The sequence below is a fragment of the Crocodylus porosus genome, unplaced genomic scaffold, assembly GCF_001723895.1.
Source record: "Crocodylus porosus isolate Cpor-Errol unplaced genomic scaffold, CroPor_comp1, whole genome shotgun sequence".
Lineage (NCBI taxonomy): Eukaryota > Metazoa > Chordata > Crocodylia > Crocodylidae > Crocodylus > Crocodylus porosus.
Genome location: NW_017728936.1, coordinates 12,135,417 through 12,158,835, shown reverse-complemented (window position 1 = coordinate 12,158,835; position 23,419 = coordinate 12,135,417). Strand labels below are relative to the sequence as shown.

The 23,419-nt window shown below is 41.8% G+C and overlaps 1 protein-coding gene across 1 annotated transcript; it reads right to left on the bottom strand.

Annotated features, from left to right (window-relative positions):
- Positions 1-5,146: 5,146 nt before the first annotated feature.
- Positions 5,147-22,021, bottom strand: DDX6 (DEAD-box helicase 6). Its single transcript, XM_019547152.1, has 13 exons — positions 21,099-22,021; positions 19,386-19,449; positions 18,241-18,345; positions 17,016-17,145; positions 16,271-16,417; positions 15,936-16,030; positions 15,144-15,266; positions 14,225-14,353; positions 13,695-13,811; positions 12,167-12,230; positions 9,808-9,909; positions 8,371-8,550; positions 5,147-5,908 (listed from the first exon to the last, which is right to left on the bottom strand). The coding sequence occupies exons 1-12, from the start codon at positions 21,296-21,298 to the stop codon at positions 8,375-8,377; spliced, it is 1,452 nt and encodes a 483-aa protein (XP_019402697.1). The 5' UTR covers positions 21,299-22,021; the 3' UTR covers positions 5,147-5,908; positions 8,371-8,374.
- Between the last annotated feature and the right edge of the window lie 1,398 nt (positions 22,022-23,419).

Genomic DNA, 23,419 nt, shown 5'->3' with positions numbered 1-23,419 from the left:
AGCGCTCAGGGGAACAGGGACTCCCCCAGTGCCTGGCTGGTCCCCCTGACTAGTTTGTAACAGGCCACGAGATCCCCCCTCAGCCTTCTCTTGTGGAGGCTGAACAGGTTCAGGTCCCGTCGCCTCTCATAGGGCCTGCCCTGCTGCCCCCGGATCATGCCAGTGGCCCTCCTCTGGACCACAGGTGCCACTGTGTGGCAGGCCAAAGAGTTTTGCTTCGCTCACAGGCCTCCGGGCAGATAGCAGGGAAGGAGCCAAGGATCAGGCCCCTCCTGGCTCTCCTGCCGTCTGCCCCTGGCACAGCAACATCTTGCAAGTCAAGGTTGTGTTTTTGACAACTCTGCCCAAAAGTGTTGCCAGCCCCCGATTTATCACCTTTGTGAAGTGCATAAGTATCCCTGACTAAAATCTCTGTAAGAGCAAGTTCATTAATATAGTCCACAACCTAGCTCGTAAAGTTACAGTACTCAGCCCCCTCAACTCTGTTGATACAGTGGTCACCCTGATAAACACAGCACACAGGGCTGAAAAGAGGTGCAAAGTTTGCTAGTTTGTTATCGAGTTACAGGTTGAAATCCAGCTGGTATCTAAAAGAGTGATCATCAGTTAGGGCAGTAGATGCAGGCACTGTGCAAAGATCATGCTTGTCCTCCAGTTGAGGAAAGGTGTTGCAGGCAGTGATCTGTAATTTGTCCGTCCCCCCCCCGGTGCAGCAGTTAACCTACTTAAATTTTGATGTGCTATAATAGCCTAAGCAATCTCAGGCCTATTGGTCAGAGCAATCCTGATAACAGCAAAACTCCATACAAACTACACAGAACCAAAGTTTTCGTTTTGACTTCAGATGAGCAGAAACCCAGATCTTCATAGGGCAGTGTTTCTCCTCCATGGCACTATGGGGTGCCTTGGGACCGTTTCAAGGGTGCCACATTGTCAGGACTGCTGGGTGTGCAAACATGATTCACAAGATAAACCTAGGGATTTCAAAGAGAAATTCACAGCATTAAAAGCATTCTGATTTGCTGTGACCTTGCAGAGTTCTTTGCAACAGACAAAGCCTGCTCTACTATCTTTCTGTAGTAAGTTATAATGTGTATAATTTTTTTTCCAGAGGGTAACTGAAAAGTCTGTATAATGCAAAGCATTGTTAACTTCCGGGCCAATTGAAATCTGAAATGAAGAAACACCAACAGCAAGATGGACTGTACGGACCATCTAGCAGATTCAGCTGAAGTTAGCGCAAACACTGGGCAGCCCTGCCAACAAGACAAAACCCCTTTCAGAGGCCACGTGCTGTTGTTTGCTGCAGCTGCAATGTTACTATTGTGCTTGTAATGCCCTTTTGACATATGTTTAAAATTACCACTTCTTACTTATGCCACTCTGAAGCACTGACACGCTCAGGGTTGCAGCAAATGCACACGGTCTTGAATAGGAAGAGGAAAGAACCAACCTTTTAACTCAGTACCACAAAAAAGCTGTTAGAAGACAGACATCAACACCATTCTGGTGTTCCAGTGAGCTTTATTAACAAAATCAGGATTTTACCATTCATCTTTCTTATACTCTTATGAACTCAGTGAAAACTCTCACATAGTCACAGCCTTCCATCACATATAAGTACATACAGAGATAAACTTTCTCAACAAAAACTGAGCTGCACTGGACAGTTTGCCAATTGCCAATTAAACAGAAAGCCAATTTTTCCCCCTCCCTCCCCTGAATGTTTCCAAATTCTAGTCCATGTTCACTTGTTATCAGTGGAATATAGCCCCTTTAACTAGGGACTAATGGTTTATAAAGCCTCATTTGAATTACAAAACAAAAAATGTGTTTTGTTTTGTTTTTGCTTGAAAAAGTTCCTGTTTCTTTCAGTAAAGGGAATATTGCCTATATTTCTCCAAACACCCTTTCCCAACAATTACTGGTTAAAATACAGGAAGCCTGTATCTTAATAAACCTATCCCTCCCCACCACCCCACAACCCAGCCCTCCCTCACTTTTTGTCTACGCTAGAATTTAACAATGCTTCCAGTAGGAAAATACTCCAGGCTAAAAACAAAAGAAAGAAGTGGAGGGAGCAACGCTCAAGGCAAACTCCCGCCACCTCTCTTTCCTCAGCTGTCTGACATGCACTCTTCACTTGAGAGACCACACGTTAATTGTGCAGAGAAATTTTGGTTTACAGTTGGAGTAAAAGGGTCATGGCAACACAAACACTCTCGGTTTGGACCAAACGTAACCAAATTGTTAGTGGCAGCAACGCTATTCAAAGGACACAGTTCACCCTGTTCCCATGAGTCAATAAGCTCCTTGGCACGAGCAGTATTAGCAAGTCCACGGCCAACAAAAGATCATTCCAATGGAACTGAACTCCTGGCAAAAAAAAAAAAAAAAAAAAAAAAAGTCTGCGTACTTTAAAAATACAGGCAAATTGATGGTCTCTTCATCCCTGCACCGTGTCAATCACTGATGGAATATAAGCAACTGAAGCATTTCTAAATCCTTGGTGCAGACACCCTCCCCCTCCCCACACTAAAACAAAGAACAAAGTTAAACAGAATGAGATGCTTTGATACAAACATGTTTGCAATTCCTGTGTCAAGCCTTCAAGTTCTTACCCACATAGACACAAAGCAAAAGGTGAAGGAAAGATGCTCCCATCTCATTCTGAAAATTAAAATATTTGAGACCAACCCACCCCACTCCCCTTGGGGAAAACCCTCCAGCTACCGCTGTGCATCTGGACAACGTATGTTGAGAAACCCATCTAGATTTTTTTAGTCATACTTCAAAAGGCTTAAGAATGGCATGTCTCCATGTCTACTGGAAGATAAATGTATCCGTTTTGCAGGGCGACATTAGCCTTTTAGGCTCCTAGGATTTTTTTATTTTTTTTTTTTTTTAATAAAAAGTATGAAAAAATGCTCAACAGCCCATTAAGAACATCACCACTGCCAGAGCAAATGTTATGTTGGGCTTATTACCAAAAGAAGCAGAGACTCATTCCAATTCAATGGACAAACATGAAGTCTGTCATGTAATCTGTCAGAGTAAGCCAGAAGAAATCCAAGGAAGTCTAATTTTATATATTACTTAAGGCGGGAGAAAAAAAAAACAACTAGGATTTAACCTAGTCAGTTGGAGCATCTTTCCTTTTGCAAGATCGTATACATCTAGAGATAGCCTGCTGGCACCAGAATCAGACCGCTTCTTTCCTTGAGAAGAAGCCACTTTAGAATGGTGCCCCCAACAGTCTAGCTAAGTGCCAATCCTCAATCAGAGGCCAAGTTTAAAGTAATACTTTCCATTTTAAAAATTTCTGTGCTTCAAGAGGGACCAAAGCATGGCACCAGGCTGATCTGCCACAAATCCAAGCAGAGCACACACTTGACTCAGCATGGCTATCCTTTTCTTGTTATATGTGCATGCCCCGTCACAGGATACAAAACTTATTTACACATTTTCATCTTTGTTGCACTAAAATGATCCCTCTGTCTCATTGAAAAAAAAAAAAAAAAAAAAAAAAAAAAAGAACTGGCTGCAGTACAAGAGCAAGATTTTACTTTTGGTCAACATTACCACCCACAAATTCCCTCCCCCCGCCCCCAAAAAGCCCCCCCAAGTTACTTGTTTACATTTAGTACCTGCCAGTTGGATGCAGTTATGTGGATCACAGAGTGCCTGTGACCAAGCTCTTGAGTCTGTACTTTAGTGCAGCTTTTGCTACTATTATGGAGTCACTGTAGACAAAAAATTAACAAAACAAAACAAACAAAACAAACAAAAAAAAAGAAAGTCTTTCCACCTTGAGAAAGCTGTTGCCAGGAGGCACCTGCATCTATTTCTGATACTCAAAAATCTGCCATATTTTTCCAAACAATTTCACTTTTTTATAAAAAGTCAAACGGGGGAGAAATTAAGTTGATTAATTATCCAGGTAAGCAAGCATGGTGCAAGTGCAGCATTTGTATACACAATGTGTGACTGAGCAAAAAAGGACCACCTTCTTCCAGGTGCCTCCTAGCAAAACTGCTGTTGAACAAGATAAAAGGGAATTAAAAAAAAAGAAAAAAAAAAAAAAGAAAAGAAAAGAAAAGAAAAAAAGTTTACTGGTTTTGATTTGTCTCACTCCTTTTGCCTGTAGATCAGGCCAAACATCAAGCATGTTGGGAGGGGCACAATTTAAAGCAACACTACTTAACCATAAAGCATTTTCCAGCAATATACAATGCAAAATGACAGACAGCAATTCGTGCCAAACCATAGGAAGTGTCAAGCAGCTTTCTGCAGCTTCGACGTTCACAAGTTAGAAGGGGTTTGCCCTTACCTGCTCGAGAGTCTATGTAAGGTTGTTTTGGGCAGAGTATGCACAATGCTGTAGGAGGTGAATCAATCCCATAGAGCTCCAGAACTGTCAGTTTATGCAAGTATTTTTTTTTTTTATAGTTTCTTTTAAACCTAAATCCATGCCTTATACGTATTGCTCAACAACACTGATACCTGCAGGATTTCCCTCGTGCCATGGTGGAACACAGGTCTTTGCCCCCTTCAGAGCTTGGTAAAGTTCCTGAAGTTTCTAAGGGGGAAATTGAAGAGCATCTCAAACAGGTTGAGCTACAGACTTTGAGGCCTTTCAACCCCAGAAGTAATCTCTTCCAAGAAAGCAGTATAGGACAGTGTTGCAAGCACCAGAGCAAACCCACCCTGACAGGGGTAACTTGTAGAGGTCTGCCCTTCGGAGTCAGAGCACTTTTCAATGTTTAGTGTTGCAGAAAACTGAGCCCCTCTCATTTTTAGCTGCTCCCATAATCAATCTAATTCCTTTAACCCCAGCAACCTTCATCAAAAAAGGAAAAAAAAAAAGTTATATATGAACCCAAGACAGAAAAAAAACAACGTATTTACAAAGTTTGTACAAGTATACACATCCGATTTTCTATGGGACACATTGCACCAGAGGAAAGAGGGCCATGGCTCTGAAACAAGTCTACAAATCAAGTGCTGTAACTACTAATGAAGACTTAGAAACCAGTCTTTAGTGTTCTGCTAGAGCATGAGGGCTTTTCATATGGCTCCTGCAAAGATGACAGGCTGCTCTTTCCTTCTGGAGCTATGATGTTGCACCTAATCAGCCCAGATTTTCAGTTGGTGTTTTTTTTTGTTTTAAATACATGTATTTACAGTATGGGTGAACTGCAGTTGCATATCAACTCCTCCAAGTAAAAAAACAAACAAACAAACAAACAAACAAACGAGTTAAACAAAAACATTACTGATAACTTTCACCTCCTAGTCCTGCCTTTAGTACTGTGGGGAAAAGGAAGGGGAAGGGTTGGGGACTTTGACCTGAAACAAAAAATAGCTGTTGATTCCTTGGGCTGCATCGGAAAGGTGATATTCTGAATGGTCTCATAGCATAAGGCACTTTGCACGAATAAGTAACAAGCTCTTTAGCTTAAAAACAGATGAGTAACCAGGGAGAAGTTGAAATGCACTCAGTCAGCTGTTGGGAGAATTTGAAAATCGTTGACAAGCTCGTATTCATCAAGATTCTTCTCTTTTCAGGGTTTCTCTTCTTCCTTTGCTGTCCCTCCCACCCAAAGGAAAAAAAAAAAAATTAAAACCAGCAGTTAGTGCAACTAATGTTCAATCAGCACACAGTGCAAACAAGTGGGAAAAAAAACCAAAAAAAAGATATTCCTTCTTTTGTCTTTTTTCCTTGCTGCCAAATTTTTTTTTAAAAAAAAAAAAAAAAAAAAAAAAAAAGGCTGAGCTCTTTAGTCTTCTTAGTCCCAAAAAAGAAAAAGGTGAAGAAAAACCCATGAAGAGAAGGATATCCCCAAAGAAATGATGCGTCACAGATCCGGATCAAAGGGCTTCAGCTTCTGGCATTTGTAATCAAAGCCTAAAGAACAAGGAACCCGCAGTTAGTTTCTCCAAGTTGTGTTCAAAGCAGAAAAAAATAAAGGGATTCAGCATTCTAACAGTACCTCTGATCAATCCAGTTTTGACAAAGTAACCTTAACCTTCTAGCCACTTTGAGCACTTGAGTTTGTGTTAAAAGATGTCAAGGGCATCACAATTATTGCATAATGCTAAATAAAGCTATACATCTCCAAACTAACAGACATAACAGGGAATTACCACTGCTGCTGGATGCTAAGCAGGAAATGCAGGCAGCAACTTAATGTATGGCAAGGCAAGCTTGCTCTTTAAAAGAAAAGAAAACCAAATTTGGCTAATTCAACTGTGGCCAAGTCGCTTCAAAAAACAGATTTTACTTTTTCATTTTTAAAAGCACTCCGTCTTCTCGTTCCCATATGGCATTCGAATGTCACACTACACGCAACAGCAAAACGACAGTTCTTTGGCAGACTTACAGCACTCACCTTTACAGGGGCATTCTGAAACACTTTTAAAATTAGTTCTTACACTATAAATGTTGTTGACGCTATCATGACGCGCCTGACTGTCCTTCAAGGACAGCTCAGGCTAGCTGGACAATGACTACATGTAAGCTTGGCCTCTGACCAGACCCCCTCAGTTTCAGAGGGGAAGCAAGTGATGAAATGTTTTCATTCACATAAAACTTTATCCCCTAATCTCTTTCAAGAATAACTAGGCTACAAGATATTTCAGACCCTGATAACATTCTTCTGCTAATGAGTATTCTTGGGCTTACTCCCAGAAAGAAGATCTACTTTCATTCTGAATTCTATCCTTGCATTTCCATCATAAAAAGGGGTACAGTACCAAAAGCAAGGGAAAGGAATCAAGCATGCACAGTCCTTGGAAGCGTGTGTTGCCAAGTTATAACCTAGGAACACCAGATTTCTAAACGGGGGGCAGGGTTACTCAAAAACACCGTTAGTGGAAAGGCTGCAGCCCAAGCAGGAGCCTGACAACAGCCAGAGAAGACCTCCATATTTCTTTGGTTGAAAGAAGAGTCCTCAAGTGGCCAGCAAGTGAATTACAGACAAACACGCACACTTAGCTCCGACTCCTGGGGAGGAGTGGTTTATCAAATGCCCCTGGAACAGAGCAGAGAGGATCTTATCCACCTCCGAGCAGAAGTCTGCTCATTTGAACAATTAAAAAGTGCTTAAGTTGTAGCTGGCGCTGCAAACCCAAGCTGAAATCTTCCCTCAAATGCTCCCCCTCTCTCTCACTGCTGCCAGAATTGTCACACGTTACTATCCTGATCATCTTTGCCTCCTGCCTCTTCCCTGCCTTGGGCACTTCAAACAGTGCCCAAATCTTCTTTCATAACGTGGCTGAAATACTAAGCTCAGGCTGTCCCCATCTCCTACATGGACTACCACAGCTTCCTCTGCTTTTGCCTCTGAAATAAGCATCACTTCCTCAGAAACCCATTAAAGCTACAGCTGTAAAGCTCTCTCTCTGCAAGGAGTGTTGTCCTCCCATGTGAGGCCTTCCCTTCAACTCTGCCATTTGGTAGTCTCTTGGCACATGGCCCTCTCGACCTCTACTCCAAGGAGGGCAGCCATGTCCAATGTCCACCTCCCACTTTCTCCCTCAAGGATAAATGGGGGGAAAAAGGACAGAAATGGCTAAGGGAACACCTCCCTGAACTGAGCCACAAAGCCACTTTTCCTCACGACTGACCTCTGCGTAGCACCTGTAAGTCCGGAACGAACGAACGAACGAACGAACGAACGAACGAGGTGGGAAGAGCCATTTTACAAGTCGGTATGAACTTGTAATGAGACCCAATAGCCAGCATAAAAACCACACAGCTTTTTACACCCTCCTTTCTCCCATTTCATCCACAATACTGCCTTGATGCACACTAGCTATTTATCTTACTGAACATCTGTACAGAGATCAAACACACTACGGTGCCTTAACCTTGACTGGGGCCTCTGGACTCCTGCATGAACAAATGGCAACGAGTCCAAAATCCCACTGACAGCCCTTTTTCTATCACTGCCTTATTCAAGGTGTTCCCTGCGACCACGGGCAATTCTTATCTTGTAAAACAGGATACAAGTCAGCAACTGCCAAGCAAGAAGCAGGGGGAAAGAGGCTACTTTGTTTTTAAACTCCCACATACACAGTGCTCACCTATTAAGGAGCTGATCCACTGAACAAAGATCACCTCATTCTTCCATTTTATCATAGCACCTTCCTGATTTCCAAGTTTAAAGATATGCCACTAGGCCAAACTCTGCCACCCTTCAGTTTCTCCCTTACTCCAGCACTCAAGAGCTCACCATACAGAGCTAAAAAGCTCTAACAAAATAAGGAAGGGGAAAGCACGCTAAGGTAGAACTGACCCAGCAAATTCCCGCCTGCTTCCATCTCTTCACTCACCCCAATTCAGTACTCAAAAGGTAACATACGCACGTGGTTAAGGTTTCTCATCTTCTACAGGTTCACTGTGGTACTCTGCCACATACAGGCTCTTGTCAATGTTGCTTGGGATGGGCTTGATTTCAGTCCCCAGCTGCTCCTCAATACTTTTCAGGTTGAAGCGATCATCGTAGGTGATCAAATTGATGGCCAGGCCAAGGTGACCAAAGCGACCTTCACAGAAAGAAGTAGTGAAAGGTTTACTGCCAGAGCCCACAGGCTGCCAAGTGACTGGACTGCAGACCATAGACACAGCAATAATCAAAAGAAGTTTTACACTAGTTAGTAAATCCAAACCCTCAAGTACATTTGCAGTTTGGGGTTTCACACACCCTGGTATTGTTGCATTTTTATACCCCTTTAAAAGAGAGAGGAAAAAACCCCACGACATCAAAAAACAACAAAGACTACCCAGTGGAAGAGTCGCCTTTCAGACTCTTGCTCCACATACAGCCTAGAGTAAATTTAAGTTGAGTGACTGAATACAATCATCAGTTTAAACCAGGGATGCTCAGCCCCAGGCCCACGGGCCAAGTCTGGCCCACAGAATTGAGATATCCAGCCCACGGGACTCCCTGCAGGCCAGAAAAATGTGGCAGCATGGAAGCAGCAGCAATTAGCATTCCCACTCCTCTCCAACTTTGTCAAATTCCCAAACCCCATGCAGCAAGACTGGGGCTGGGCCAAACCTCTTTTCCCCAGGATGGCTAGGTCAGGGCCAGGCTTCCCTCACCCCCTCCTACTGGCCAGATCCAACCCTGAGAGGAACCAGGCAGGCATCGTTCATCTGGCCCGCAAGGCAAAGAGGTTGAGCACTAGTGGTTTAAAAAACTATCCACAATGGGAATCTAATGCAAAAATCCACATTTTTCCTACTCTTCCCTCTTTCCCCCACCCCAGCCCCAATAAAATTAGCAACTGAAAGGCTAAGTTAGAAAAGACTGAGTCTTGAGTTGTCTTCGCTAAGAATGGTTCAAATTCCTTCACGCTGAGGTATCTGGGGACAGAGGCACACAAAACAAGAACTTAAAATGCACTCAGAGACCGAGCTATTTAAGTACAGTTTTCCTAAAGGCAAACAGCCACTGAAAATTGCCCCTGGTTTTGAGAGAAAAGAGCACATTTCAATCACATAAGCCAAATCCCTGTTTCTGGATACCTTTCAGCAATGTAGGCATTCAATCTGGTTTTGTTATATGCACCAAAATGATGCTTTAAAAAACAAAATATCTACTTTGTTGCCCCCTCCCGCCCACCCCGAATAAGCGCTGCATAACAATTTGTTTTACGACATGAAAATCTACTCCTTTCTCGTGATTTCAGCTTACAGATGATGTTCACAAAGCTCAAAAAAAAGTAGAAATGAATCCAGCAGTAGTTAATTATATTTCTTTACATGCCTTTCCTAAACAATGACCCCTTCCCCCTTACCTGATCTGCCAATACGATGGAGATAAGTCTCTGCCAGCTTTGGAAAATCAAAGTTTATCACCACATTCACAGCTTGGATATCAATACCTCGGGTAAACAGATCTGAAAGACATTTCCATATTAGCTGAAACGCAAGTTCCCCTAACATGGTTTGTTTACCTGAAAAACTGCATGGCAAACGTCACCCGAGACCATGGTCTATTGTGAACTTAGCTTGGTTAAGTCTTTTCACTACTTCTGGATGTGGAAAAAACACTGTTAAGAACCAACAGAAGGCTGACTCTCTACATCTCATTTTCGAAGGCCCTCTTATCAGGAACAGAAACCAACACCACAGCCGTTTTGTATATCTGAACAATTCTAAGTGTCAGTTTCAAGCCCCAACTCTCCCTTAAAGACGAAGTAGTTTAACCCATAGAGGCAGAAGGATTAAATAGATTTTTACCTTATTTAATCCTTCTGTTCTACTTCTGTTGCATTCAAGCAGTTAATATTCTTAGACCAAAACACTCATCAGCAAACAACCTCCTTGTCAACAATGAAGTCGTACAGCCAAAGTAAGAGGCCGCATGCAATTATTTGACACTGCCCCGTCTCATCTCTAAATGCTTATTTAAAGGAAAAGATTCAAGATGACATTACTTAATCTAATCCTTTGCCACTTAAGCAAGGAAATTTCACATCAACTTACTCCTGATACACCAGTAAGTGCTTATTAAGGTTTTCAACTAAACCTTCATCAATATTCCTAGATTCACAGACATTTGGATCAGAAGGGACCGTAGCAGATAGCGTCTGACCCCTGCCTTGGGCAGGAAAGAGCCCTGGCCTCCTCCAAAAGACTCCCAAGGTAGAGGAGAGCACCTCCTCCCTTGGAAGGCCATTCCAGATTCTGGCACCCCTTCCCGTAAAGAAGTTCTTCCTGATATCTAACCTGAATCCGCTCTCCATCAGTTTGTGACCACTGTTCCCAGTACTCCAAGGGGTGCCCTGGTAAGCAGAGCATCTCCTATTCCTTGCTGTCCCGTCCCCGCTCTTCGATGAAGAGGCTGAAGAGATCCAGGGCCCTCAAGCTCTCCTCACAGGGCTTTGCCTGCAGGCCCCTAACCATACAAGTGGCCCTCCTCTGAACCCTCTCAAGGTTGTCCACATCCCTCTTGAAGTGTGGTGCCCAAAACGGGACACAGTACTCCAACTGCAGCCTGACCAAAGCCGCAGAGAGGAGAAGTAGCACCTACCTGGGCCTGTTTGTCATGCAGCTGCTAACACATGATACAGTGTGGTTAGCTTTACCGATCGCTTCGTCACACTGGCATCTCGCGTTCCATCTTGGTGTCAACAATGACTCCGAGATCCCTTTCCGCCGCTGTGCTGCTGAGAAGGTCCTCCCCCCCACTTAATAGTTTCATAGTTAGTAGGGTCGGAAGGGACTTGTAAGTGCGCTGGCAATCCCTTCTCCCTAGGTGCAGGACTTTGCACTTATCCTTGTTGAACTGCATCCTATTCTGTTCTGCCCACTCTTCCAACCTGTCCAGATCCGCCGGGATTCATTCCCTACCCTCTAGTCGTGTGTTAACTTTACCCCGTAAATTCGGTACCATCTGCAGATTTGGACAGTGCGCTTTCCACACCCTCATCCAAGTCACTGGTGAAGACATTGAACAGCGCTGGTCCAAGGACTGAACCTCTCTAGTTATTTTAATTAACGAGTCTTAATTTTGCTATGAGACTTTGTTAACTAATGCAGTGATCAACTTTTAAAAACAATGTATGGTGAAACCATCCACAGATTGCTGAGAACTCAACATATTTGCAGACATTACAAAATGCAACTGAAGTGGCAAAAAAGGACAGCAGAACGAAGCACATTTGTCAGCAGCTCCTAGAGGTGTTATCCTATGTCAAATGCAAAACAAATAGCAACAATTCTTATGTAAGTCACTTAAACGCAACAGTAGTAAGGCTTAGTGTAACAAACGTATTGGTATGCAGTTCAGAATCACACAGCCATCACGAAAACCTCAAACAATCCATCTGTTACTTTGTGCAGAGAAGGAATATTTAAAAATCACCTTTTGTCTTTATTCAGCCACTCTCAATCTGTTTCCCTGAAATATCACGTAAGCTCTCAAAAAAATACATGTAACAGCTTACATTAATGATGCATACAAGTTGGGGAAGGGGGAATAAAAGAAAATGCTGTCCTCCAAGGCAAATATTTTCTTCACTGATTTATATAAGTAGACAAACTGCATCTGGGCTGGACGCTGTAGCTAACTATGAGCTAAGTGATCCGACTCCCATCGTCACCTTCAGAAACTGAAAAAAAATAATGAACAAAAACAAAAGGAATACTCACCAGTGCAAACAAGATTGCGGCATAAGCCATTTCGGAAATCGTGGAACACACGATTACGATGCTCCTGATAAAGAGAAAAAAAAAGGTATATTAGCAGGTTTTCCCCCAAGCTATTGCATGCATTTCACAGTTAAACCCCACTCAAGCCAAAACTCCTCATCTCAACGTAGGAATACCTAAACACACAAACCTGGAAATGTACACATTAATTTTTACTACCAAGCATTTGTTGCATTTTCTTTCATAAATCTCAAATTATCAGAGTCTTTCTTTGTACGGTTTACCTGTCTGGGAACAGCATTTAACTGTACTGATTTAAGCAGCGAGGCAGTCTCTGTGGATAAACATTAACCAGCTTAATAGTGCCTCTTAAGCTAAGCACACGCAAGATGCCTGAACTAACTGAAGAGCTCATCCAAGAGGGTTCTGTCAACTTAACAACGTCAGTTCCCGTACCCATGTGTCGATGGTTAAAGACTGAACCTGTCTGGCTTTTCACGTTTGCTTTAAAATGACAAACAAGGAGTCCAACAGAAACAAAAATCGGGTCTCGCCACATAGGTCTGTAGGATGACGCGTTCCCAACTGAAAGTTAGTGGCCAAAAGCACTTTTAATCTAGATATACTGACTACTAGCCTTTAAGGAAATTATTTTTTGGAATAAAAACTATTCACTGTACATCTTAGAGATGAACTGATTCATGATAATCCAAAGGTTTTCCTCCAACTTAAATTTTCACTACATTGTGATGACGATGCGGTTGTATTGCTTATTTTGATGCTTTGCAAAGTTCTGTCAAAGTTCTCAGCATTTTATTTCTGATTTTTAAACCGACACAAACACAATCTTGTCAACACCAAGAGGGCAGTCAGAGACAACCAGCCAAAACAGATCAATTATAGCTTAACATGCAAAAATTATGCCTTACGTTATACTGTAAAAATTAAGTAGCAGCCAGTGATCCAATCCAGACCTTCAAAAACTGATTAAACGTTTACTGATATTGAAATAATGAGAATAAAAAACAGGATGACGTTGTATTTTATTTACACGCCAAGAAGTGCTTAGATTACTCATCAGCGTAGCGAGTGGCACGTTTCATGAAGTTCTGAGTTTTTTTTATATCCAATTGTCAAAGGATAAATTAAAAATCATGTGTCACAATAATATTGTTATGAGTATTTTCCCAGACTATTAATGGTGTTTGCTGGGTGATGAAAGGAAAAAAAAGTGAGATTTGAGACATGGGCAGCAGAAAAACTCAAAGGCTGGAGGTTAAAAAGATAGAACCGATCATTATTTCCATGTCTGTGTATCGACAGAATCACACAAAACACATTTTAATTGCCAGAGGCGTACCTATCATAGCTTAGTTTGGTCTTCCTAAATCAGACCGGAGTTCCTGTACTTAAACAAGGACACAAATTTCTAGAACTACTTTCCCCCCTGGTAAAGGACACAACGATAGTGACAACAGTCTGACACTTTGCAGGCGAAAGTCTGAGAAGAACCAGCAAATTCACTCACCTGCCTCATTTTTGCATGGATATAAAAGCAGGAATAACCCAGCTGGGAGATCTTTTTGGCTAGCAGTTCAACCCGTTGAGAAGAGTTGCAGAAAATGATTGACTGGTTAATCTGGAGCTGAATACAAAAGTGCGTTAAGAACAGGTGTATTTTACTTACAGCACTTTGAGGTTCAGAGAGACCGCATCCCTTTCAAAGAGGGCAAAGCACGTATGTTCGGAATTTCAGCTAAGTCACTCCCACTAGCATTTTGTGGAGAACAGCAAAAACACACCTCACTATAGGAGGACTGTGCAGCATCAAGTGGCAAAAAAATATACATGCTCAGGAAAAATTAGCAGTCTCCATTTAAAAGCTACGGCATGTTAAAGTAAACTGGTAGGAGACGCCACTGTTCATTTCCAGATGATCAAGATCCGTCTGCCAGAATACATACAGCTTTACCACCATAAACTATAAATTTAGCCTTCAGAAGAAATAAGTGGTTCATATTCTTGCTCCAGTACTGACAAAAATGCACTGCTGCTTACCCTGGAAAATAATGTATTGAGGCAGTGTACTTTCTGGCGCTCAGTTACGTAGGCATAGTACTGGGTAACTCCCTTCAAAGTCAACTCCTCCATCAGGTTAATCTCATAGGGTTTCTGCAAATGGGAATTCTAAAATAAAGAATTCAAATTAAGGCAATAAAAATGAACCAATTCATCAAAATAACTGTCATCTAAACAGCAATCCTGACATTTGAGATGCATCAAGTACTCCTCACAACAAGGAAGTAGCTTAACACTTGCGCTAGTGCACACAGGATGGACTCTATAGAACACCGATGCTCAGTCAGGGCGCTACAGCACCGTGGTGTGCTTTGAGATGCTTTCAGGCATGATTCAGTGCTCCTGCTATCTTAGCACTAAGCATGCAAACACAATTCAAAAGATAAACCCAGAGACTTCAAACCGGAACCCATAGTATTAAAAAAAAGTATTCTCATCTGTTGTGAACTTTCCAAGTTCTCCACTATTGTTCTTCTGTACTCAAAAAACACGTGCAAATTAAGAGCTTTTACATTCTGAAGAATAATACCTCCTGTCTGAAACAGCTGAGAAGCACTGCTATAGAATTTTATGAAGGATTACCTATAAACCAAGACTTCAGGCCAAACAGGAATACTTTCTGGAAGTTCCATTAGACACCCTCATTAGCATTAACTCTGTACAATGCTGTGTGTGTAGCATAAAGCAATGCAAGTAATCCATGCCCAAAGTAACATTAAACAAGAACAAAAAGAACGTGGCTTTTATAATAGTCATTCATGCAACACAAACAGAATCTCTTCTTAATATCGGGAGACATGTTTACCTATGCATGTAATGGAAACCCCTACCCATCCACGACTTAAAAGCCCAAATAGGGGGTCAACAAGGCAATACATTTCCAAACATCTCAACTTACCATGAACTTCTGTACACTAAGAGGGAAAGTGGCTGAGTAGAGCAAAATCTGCCTGTTTTTAGGTAGCGTGAGAATAATGTCTTCCATTATTTGAACAAAATCTTGAGACAGCAACTTATCTGCCTGCAACGAGAGGAAAAAAAACTAAGCAAGCACAGCAAGGTTTGGCTCGATAACACTGAAGTCAGAAACTGAAACGTATCTGCCATTCCCCCCCATCCTATGGCGGAGAAATCTTGCTTTGAATACAGTGTTCTTCAGGTAGCTTTATTTCTAAACTACAAAGGCACTACGAAATGCTATTTACCCTGCCTTGCTTTCAAATGTATTCGATATAAACGATACCAGATTGAGAGATGAAAAGTGGAGATTTCCCATTCTTTACTCAGAATGAACCGGGAACTCCATCTGCACCAGTTTCTTCCACACCTAACTATGCTAAGCCCCAAATTGTTTCAAGTAAAGGAACTGGAAAGCCTTTTCTTTACCGCATCTTCAGTCACAGGTCATTTATTCAAATGACGCCAAAAATCTCCTTTTACATTAAACCCAAATTAAATGGTGAATTTCCCCAGTGCAGAACTGACTGTGGGAGCTGCAAGGAGACACTGAACTATTTCCTCCAGGAGTACTTTCACTCAAACACCCAGAAGTGACTAACTTGAACCCTCTGGTGTGTCTGCAGAATACTTGCTGGACAAGTATGCCCGACAGTCATGCCTGAATAGATATTACTTTAACTCACTGTTAAGCACCGTGGAAAGATACTGTATTTAACAGAGCACAACTTGCCTCATCCAGTACTATCATCTGGACATGTTCAACTTTTGCTACACCTTTCTTGATGAGATCCAAAATTCTCCCAGGAGTAGCTATCACCACATGCACTGTAGGATAAGAGAGCAAATTGTTTAAGTGAATTTTGATTGAACAAAGAATGCACACAGAACAACTGTCAGTTAAACCAGCGTTGCACAAGTAAAGGACTCAGACATTTGAACAGACAAACAGAATCCAAAAATGGCCTGAGGAGAGCTAGGAGGAGCATAAGAATATTTGAAAGCCGGCAGTTTTGGTATTACACCGCTAATAAGCAGCAATTTCATTTTAGATGGAAACAGCCTAACCTGTATCATCAAGCCTCATTATGTCATCACGCAAATTGGTTCCTCCTGTTGTTGCCATCACTTTAGCACCTCCCATGTGTTTGCTGACCTGGATACATATCTGACTGACCTGCAGGGCTAGTTCTCGGGTGGGAACAATCACCATTGCTGAAAAATAAAAGAAAGTCCTCAGCACAGAATTCTAACAGACCTATTTTATCTTTCAGATATCGCTGTCCATAAAAGCATGGAGGCAGTCAATATGACTATCCTTTGAAATTTGCACCTTGTCTTTTAAAAGGTAAACTTCACTGAGTTTATAAGAATGTAATACAAATATGTTTTCTTGAAAATTATATCAATATTCTTCAGTTAAAAAAAAATTAAGGAAAGATGACTTAAGACACTGAAAGGTAATTAGTATTCCATTGTGGTGCTTAGAAGTTAAGTCAATCACCACTTCTACACCCTCAGCCCACCATCTCCTGCTTCTTAGGACATGGGTAAGGATCATGAGAAACTCATGAGAAAATACTGGCTATCGGTAACATCAGAATGCATCTCCTCATAAATTTTAATTTGAAATATGCCCATACTCCCTTGGACAGCAATGGGAACCTTCAACCAATTTTAGGTGAATCTACTTGCTATCAAGCTCTACTGACACCTGATTTTCAGATGTTCCAATCCCATCTATACTGCTGTGCAGCAGCCAGACAATGAGTACTGTACAACTGGAGCTGCACGCAAATCCATCTTAACAAACCTTGTATATTATCCTTCTTTAAGTCTAGCCGTTCAAGTAAGGGAATGAGGTAGGCTCCGCTCTTGCCTGTTCCATTTTTCGCTCTAGCCAAGATATCCCTACCAGACAAAGCAATGGGAATACTCTCTTCCTAAAAAGCAAAGAGACAGAAATCAATGCAATACTATAGCTAACAAAAAAAAAAAACCCTACCTCAACTATAATTAAACAGGATTTAATGCTTCCCATGTATCAAAGACACACCAACTTGCAAATACACAGTTAAGTCCAGTAGCCTCATCACAACGGATATCAAAGCTGACCAAGCAAGACCATTTCCACCACGTGGAAAGAGTTCTGTTCCCAGGATCCCATTAATCAACACCCCACTTGCCTTGGCTGAAAGCACAGCACATGGAACCTGCTCAATACTCACGCATCAGATATAGCCAAGGAAGAGACAATAAAAAGGTGCTAATTACATAATCCCATAGGGAGATAAGGGATCTCTACCAAACTCTGGACACCCATTATGGCAGGAAAATAGTAAGGGACAGAAATACTTGCATTATTCATTCAAGTTCATGATTAACATCAAATGCACAGAAAAGAGAAAGGATATGTTTGAACAGGAAAAATAACTGGAAGCAGCACCCGACTCAAAGGCTGAACACTTAAGAATTAAAAAAAGAAAAAGAATCTCACAAATGCGCCAAGCGTTAACCAAGTGACAGATTGCATACAAGGTATGAGCGTAAGCTAGTGCTCAAATTGCCTCAGACAAGTTTGTCCCTTAAGCAGCTGAAAAGCTCCACCTGCATGAACTCCAATATTCAAATATCGTTAAATCATTTTTCTAGGAAGTAACTGAAGCATGTATCAGAACGACAGAGACAGCCAGCCAGCCAGCACTACCCAGGAGTTCGAAGCGATTCTAACAAATCATATAACTGTAAATGAGAAATTAAATGATTTGTGAAGAATCTCTGCCAGTAGAAGATCAGGTCAACACTAAGCAGTTTCTTCTCTTCTCCCCACACACAAAACATTGCAGAAGTCATTGGATTATTTACCTATTTGAAACATTTTACTGAACAGGGGATTAAAACCCTCATGTCTATACAAGGAAGAGGCACTGCATGTCAAATATAGATAAGCAAAACTCAAAGAGACTTCAGTCTTTGATTCATCACACATGCCCAATACTTAAAAGTCTGTGACAAGAAATCATCTGCTCTGTACCAACCTGGATAGGCGATGGTTTTTCCCAGCCCATTTCAAAAATTCCCATAAGTAACTCCCGTTTCAAACAGTAATCTTCAAACTCATTTCCTTTTGTGGAGGTCACGTCCTGAGTAACCAAAAAAGCAGATCAGTGTGAACTGGTTGGACTGAGCATCTAAAACAAACAACAAGCCCAGGATGGAGACAAGGAGGAAGAAACCCCTCATTTAGTACTAAGCAGGGATCCTAGTTTTCTCCAATTAACGCACAAAAAACAAAACAAACACCCAATTTTCAGTTAAGAAAAAAAAGTAACCCCAAATCCACTTCTTTCCATGTTTTAAATCAAACCCCACTCATCTACAGATATGTATTAGTGGTGTTTCATTTTTATCATGGAAAAATATGGATTTGGGGTTACCTTTCTTTCCATTTTTTTTTTTGAACTGACAACGGAGGATTTTTTTTTTTTTTTTTTAAAGTGAGAAAAAACCAGGATCCCTGGTTATAAGCCATCATCCACTCTAGGGACACAATGGCAGAGCAGTTCAAGTGTTTCACCATGATTCTCGAAGCATCAGGTGAAGTCCTACTCTGAAGTCATGTGAAAGGCCACCACCAGGCAAACCACCCATCAACAGGCAAGCAGTCATTCAGGGTAGGGTATCCAAAAGGCAGCATGTCATTACGCTAACCTTATCACTCCCTTGTATGCTGGCGGACAGAAAACCTGGTGTGCCTTACTAGCCCAATTACCTGTTAGGTTCCAGTCAACCTCTGCCCTTCACCCACTTCCCATAATTACACCGTAAGGGTTCACGTAAATGCCTGTGCAGTACAATACCATGCCTAATTAGGGATTAGATGACTGGAGATGAAGCACACTACTTTGCACAGGCACTTAAATCTTTTATTCCGTTTTCCAGGAACGATCACAAATAAGATTCTGTTCTGCAATACCGGAGACAGGTTAAAAAAAAAAAAAAAAAATATGCCAGCTAAAACTCAGACTTGAGAGAAAGGGAGTATTTGCAAATCGCCACCAACAGTGCATGTTATTAACTTTTCAAGTTTGGAATAACCACACAACAGAAAGTGGTTGTTATAATACAAGCTGCCACTGCAGCATTTCTTACACAAACAGTACCTATCAGAAGACATCCTTACCGAAGTTTTGATTCTCAGATCCTTTGGAGGGAGTTTTAAAGTCTTCTTCCAGTCATCACCAGGTCTACAGTAAGAAAGCATCAGATATAAACAAAGATACTAAATTATTTTGTCCATAATCATGACTGGTGATTTACAAAGCATACATCATCTTCAAAGAAGCAGCCTAAAGCCTCCTGTAAACCAAACATTTTCCCTGTCGATGACTGAAGCTCAGAGAGAATAGACAATTCACCAAAGGCAAGAAGAAGCATGACAAGATAAGGATTAAAATTTCTGAGTTAGTGGATTTAAATCTCAGTCAAAACACTTACCTTCTCTCTAAACAGCTTCCACTTACATGGTGCACTGCAGAAGCTGCACCAAAAAAGTGACTATAATTAAAAGTCAAAAAGAAACATTACCCAAACAGCTCAGGTAATTTTAGTAACCAAGCATCTCCACTGTCAATTCTGGCAACATTACCAACCATTTTTGCCTCAAATACCTGCGTGTATGTGCATGTGCATGTGTAAAGGTTTCTTTAATGGCTGTTCTCATTGCTGGAGGGATGAGGGAGATCGTGTGAATTGCTATATCAGAAAATGCTAGCGAGCTATGTAATTCTTTACCTTGCTTCCAATAGTACTAAGTACTTGTATGTACCGTCTTGAAAGACAAAACACACAGAACTCATTAGTTCAACTATACAATGCTGTTTCACAAAGGAAAAGTTTCCTTCCCCTTTCCAGCTCACTGTGTCCAGTCAGCCGGAACCTCACATTTCTCAAGTTTTCTGAAACACAATACAAGTGCTTCAACAAAAATTAACAGCTCAGCCATTTTTATGGACTTCATTTTTGTCATATGCTGGAACGCCATACCAAATTTGTTTCGAAGGGTTAAAAACAAGTTTCTACAGTTTTCATTCCCTCAGTAGAGAAAGGAAAAATACAATTTTAAGTCCATATGAAAAAAACCAAACCAGGAATTGTGTTCAAAACAGTTCCCTTCTCCAGTTTCCAACAACCAAATTCATAAGTGGTTTCAGAAATTCTTGATTCAGGGGTGAAGGTTAGACATCACAATAGTTCCACGTTTGCTTTATTCAGACATAAATCAAAAAGGCCATATTAAACTGAGAAGACCAACATAAAGTTAGGCCTTATAAAAGCCACTGGGAAGGAAAAAAAAAACAAAAAACAAAAAACAAAAAAGGTTGGGTCCCAGGAAAGCTGAGGGATTCCCTCCAGTTAAACCATGACACTGCAACATCTAACAAAAAACATCTGTTAAATTAATGTTATAAATTAAACAAAAGGGAGAGAATAAAACTATCAGAACAAAATGGCATTAAGGTTCATCAACAGCATGGTACCTTGACCTAGGAGTGCATGGATGCCCACCTTTCCCCTGCCTCACTTAGTATTTAAACAAGGTGCTGCTTGAGGCCAAGGCTCTCAAGGAAAAAAAACCCAAAAACGCAAAACATAAAATGATTAAGTTTTGACATTTCATGTTACAGTCAGTTAAAAAGCTAGTTGTCAGAGAAAAGCACTAACCGGGAAAACAAAGCATATGCCATTTTTTTTAAAATCAAAGTTCACATTGCCAACATTATAATAAAGTAATAGCAGTGTAAAAAAGAACAGTCTTCAGCACAAGAAATCTAACAACTTTCCTCGATATCTGTGGCTTGTTTAAAACTCCACATACATTTATGTAAATACTTACTTAATAGTGGTGGTCATACTCTGTGCTTGCTGTTGAGTGCCATTATTGATTGTGTTGGCATTTTTCAGCTGGTTCATCTGTTGCTGAGTTTGTGTGCCCCCACCTCCTGGGCCCCCACTGGGTTTTACAGGGCCTCTCAGCTGCCCATTCTGACTGGATAGACCCATTATAACAGGGTTCTCTGTTCTCGCCGTGCTCATGTTTGTTTTTAAAGATGTCTTTTTAGACTTCAAAACTTTGAAAGTCAGTACAGAAACTGTAATAACAGTTTATAAGACTCTCCAAAATGAAGAGATAAATAAGTCTTGCTCAATATATGAGTCCTTTATTGCAATGCAGGCAAGCACCTGTAAGTCACTCAACAGTAAGTAGTAACTTGCTCTGATGCACTGTGGATCAACTTTTTAAAAAAAAGCCCTCTAACAAAGTTGAGTTATATCTGAATCACTCACTTCAATCTGAAAAAGAAACAAACACACACAATTAATACACGGATCTTTTGGTGTAAAACACTCACATTTCCATATTTGACAGGACACTGCAAACTTTCGGTATGCGGCAGCACTTCCAGAACAAGTACACACAACTTCAAATGAAAAATAAGTGCCACCAATGAATAGTGTTCCCCTTGTTATTTCTAACTGAACAAAGAGCTATCGTCCATCTACTGGCACCGAGTGAAATTCTGATCAACAAAACACCCCACAAAAACAAAGTAAAAAGAACAATAAAAATCCTACTGCTTTCATGATACTTCATATGAACTGCTGTGCAGACAGACATCCTGTAACACAGGCTCAAGTCATGTAACTACTTTACCCATCTTGCAATAAAGCCACTTTTGAAGAACAAAAGAAAGGGTTAACACCATATAATCACGTGCGACAGGAAAACACCACCACCAAATTTATCTCTGGGAGGATTTGGGAGTCATGCCATTTCATTGCTTGAATCGCTAATTTAATACCTTAATGGGGAGAGAAAAGAGTGTACTGATCATCTGAAACAGATGTCCTGGGTATGTGTTAAGTCAGGGCTTAGGTTTAAACAAATGAGCTACTAGACATGCTGAACCTAACAACTTGCTTTGCTCACACCAAACCATCCAATGCCAGCTTCCCCCTCTACTCTACTTGAGAATTACCAGATTTTTTTAATGGTTAACTTGGTCCCTGCCTCAAATTAGAAATAAGATGCATTTGTTTTAGATCACTAGTTTCCTGTTTATTTTTTCACTGCAGTTACCTTCTTAATACCAATAAGTACACAAACACATGGTGTTCTCAGAGGATACATAGAAAACACCTGTAAAATGTAGGAGCGCAACACTGGAAAAGTAACTATAGTAAGCTAGTCAATGCAGTGGCTTAACACACACTCACAATTTGCACCCTGCAAAAAGAAAAAAAAAATGAATTTGTTCAACAAAAAGGGATGAAAGGAGCACAATTTGCAGCATGAAGTTAAGGGTTTAAAGGGCTACCGCCTTTGCAAAACACAACCTGCAAGGCCAGCTGTACACTTTCAGTGTCACTGAACTGCTGCACTTTTTAGTTAGCCAATGCAAAACAGAAGGAACCTGTTGATCAAAGCACACTTCACATGGTTTATGACAGGTACGGTCCTTCTTCCTGGGATAAAAACCCACCTACAAGAATCAAATATAATGAGGGGCAAAATCTCTCTCTGAATCTTCTGCCATCTCTCATTTCACAAATGAGTTTTCCAAATTGTAAGGAAAAAAAACTATTTTCCTCCATTTAGTTTTCCAGAGCAAAGAAGGGAATCCAGCTGATTTTGGCAGTGAACTAAAGCAAACGCTAGCGGTTCTGCCAGACACACAGAATAAGCCGTGGTGAGTATTTCTTCCTTGGACATTTCAGCCGTAGGTACTTCAGGTGCTAAGAGGAAACACCCAAGCGAAGTCTGCGCAGACCCGCGGGCGTCCGTCCTTTCACTCGGGCGCCGATGAAGGAGGCAGCTCCGGAGCCAGCGCGGGCGGGCGCGGGGGGCGGTCAGGCTGTCCCTGTGCGCCCCGTCACGGGGGAAGCGCAGCGACACGCGCAGCCCCTCCACCTCCCGCGAGACCAGGGCCCGGCGGACCAGAGACGCGAACAAAGGCCGCGCCGCGGGCCGAGCCACCGCGTCCCGGGGCCACGCGCTGGCCCGGCCGCTTCTCTCCTGGCCCCAGCCCAGGCCGGCCCGGTCACCCTCCTCCCCCCGCGCCGCATCCCGAGGAGACAAAGGAGCGCGACGGAGGCCGCTCCACTCCCGCTGCCGGGCCTCGGCGGCCCCAGCGGAGCGGGACGGGACGGGACTGG

Coding starts and splice junctions, on each gene's coding strand:
- DDX6 (XM_019547152.1), bottom strand. CDS start 21,298: ATGAGCACGGCGAGAACAGAGAACCCTGTTATAATGGGTCTATCCAGT. Junction 12,231..13,694: donor TCCATGCAAAAATGAGGCAG/GTGAGTGAATTT, acceptor TCTCTTTATCAG/GAGCATCGTAATCGTGTGTT. Junction 9,910..12,166: donor CCGCAATCTTGTTTGCACTG/GTGAGTATTCCT, acceptor AATGTCTTTCAG/ATCTGTTTACCCGAGGTATT.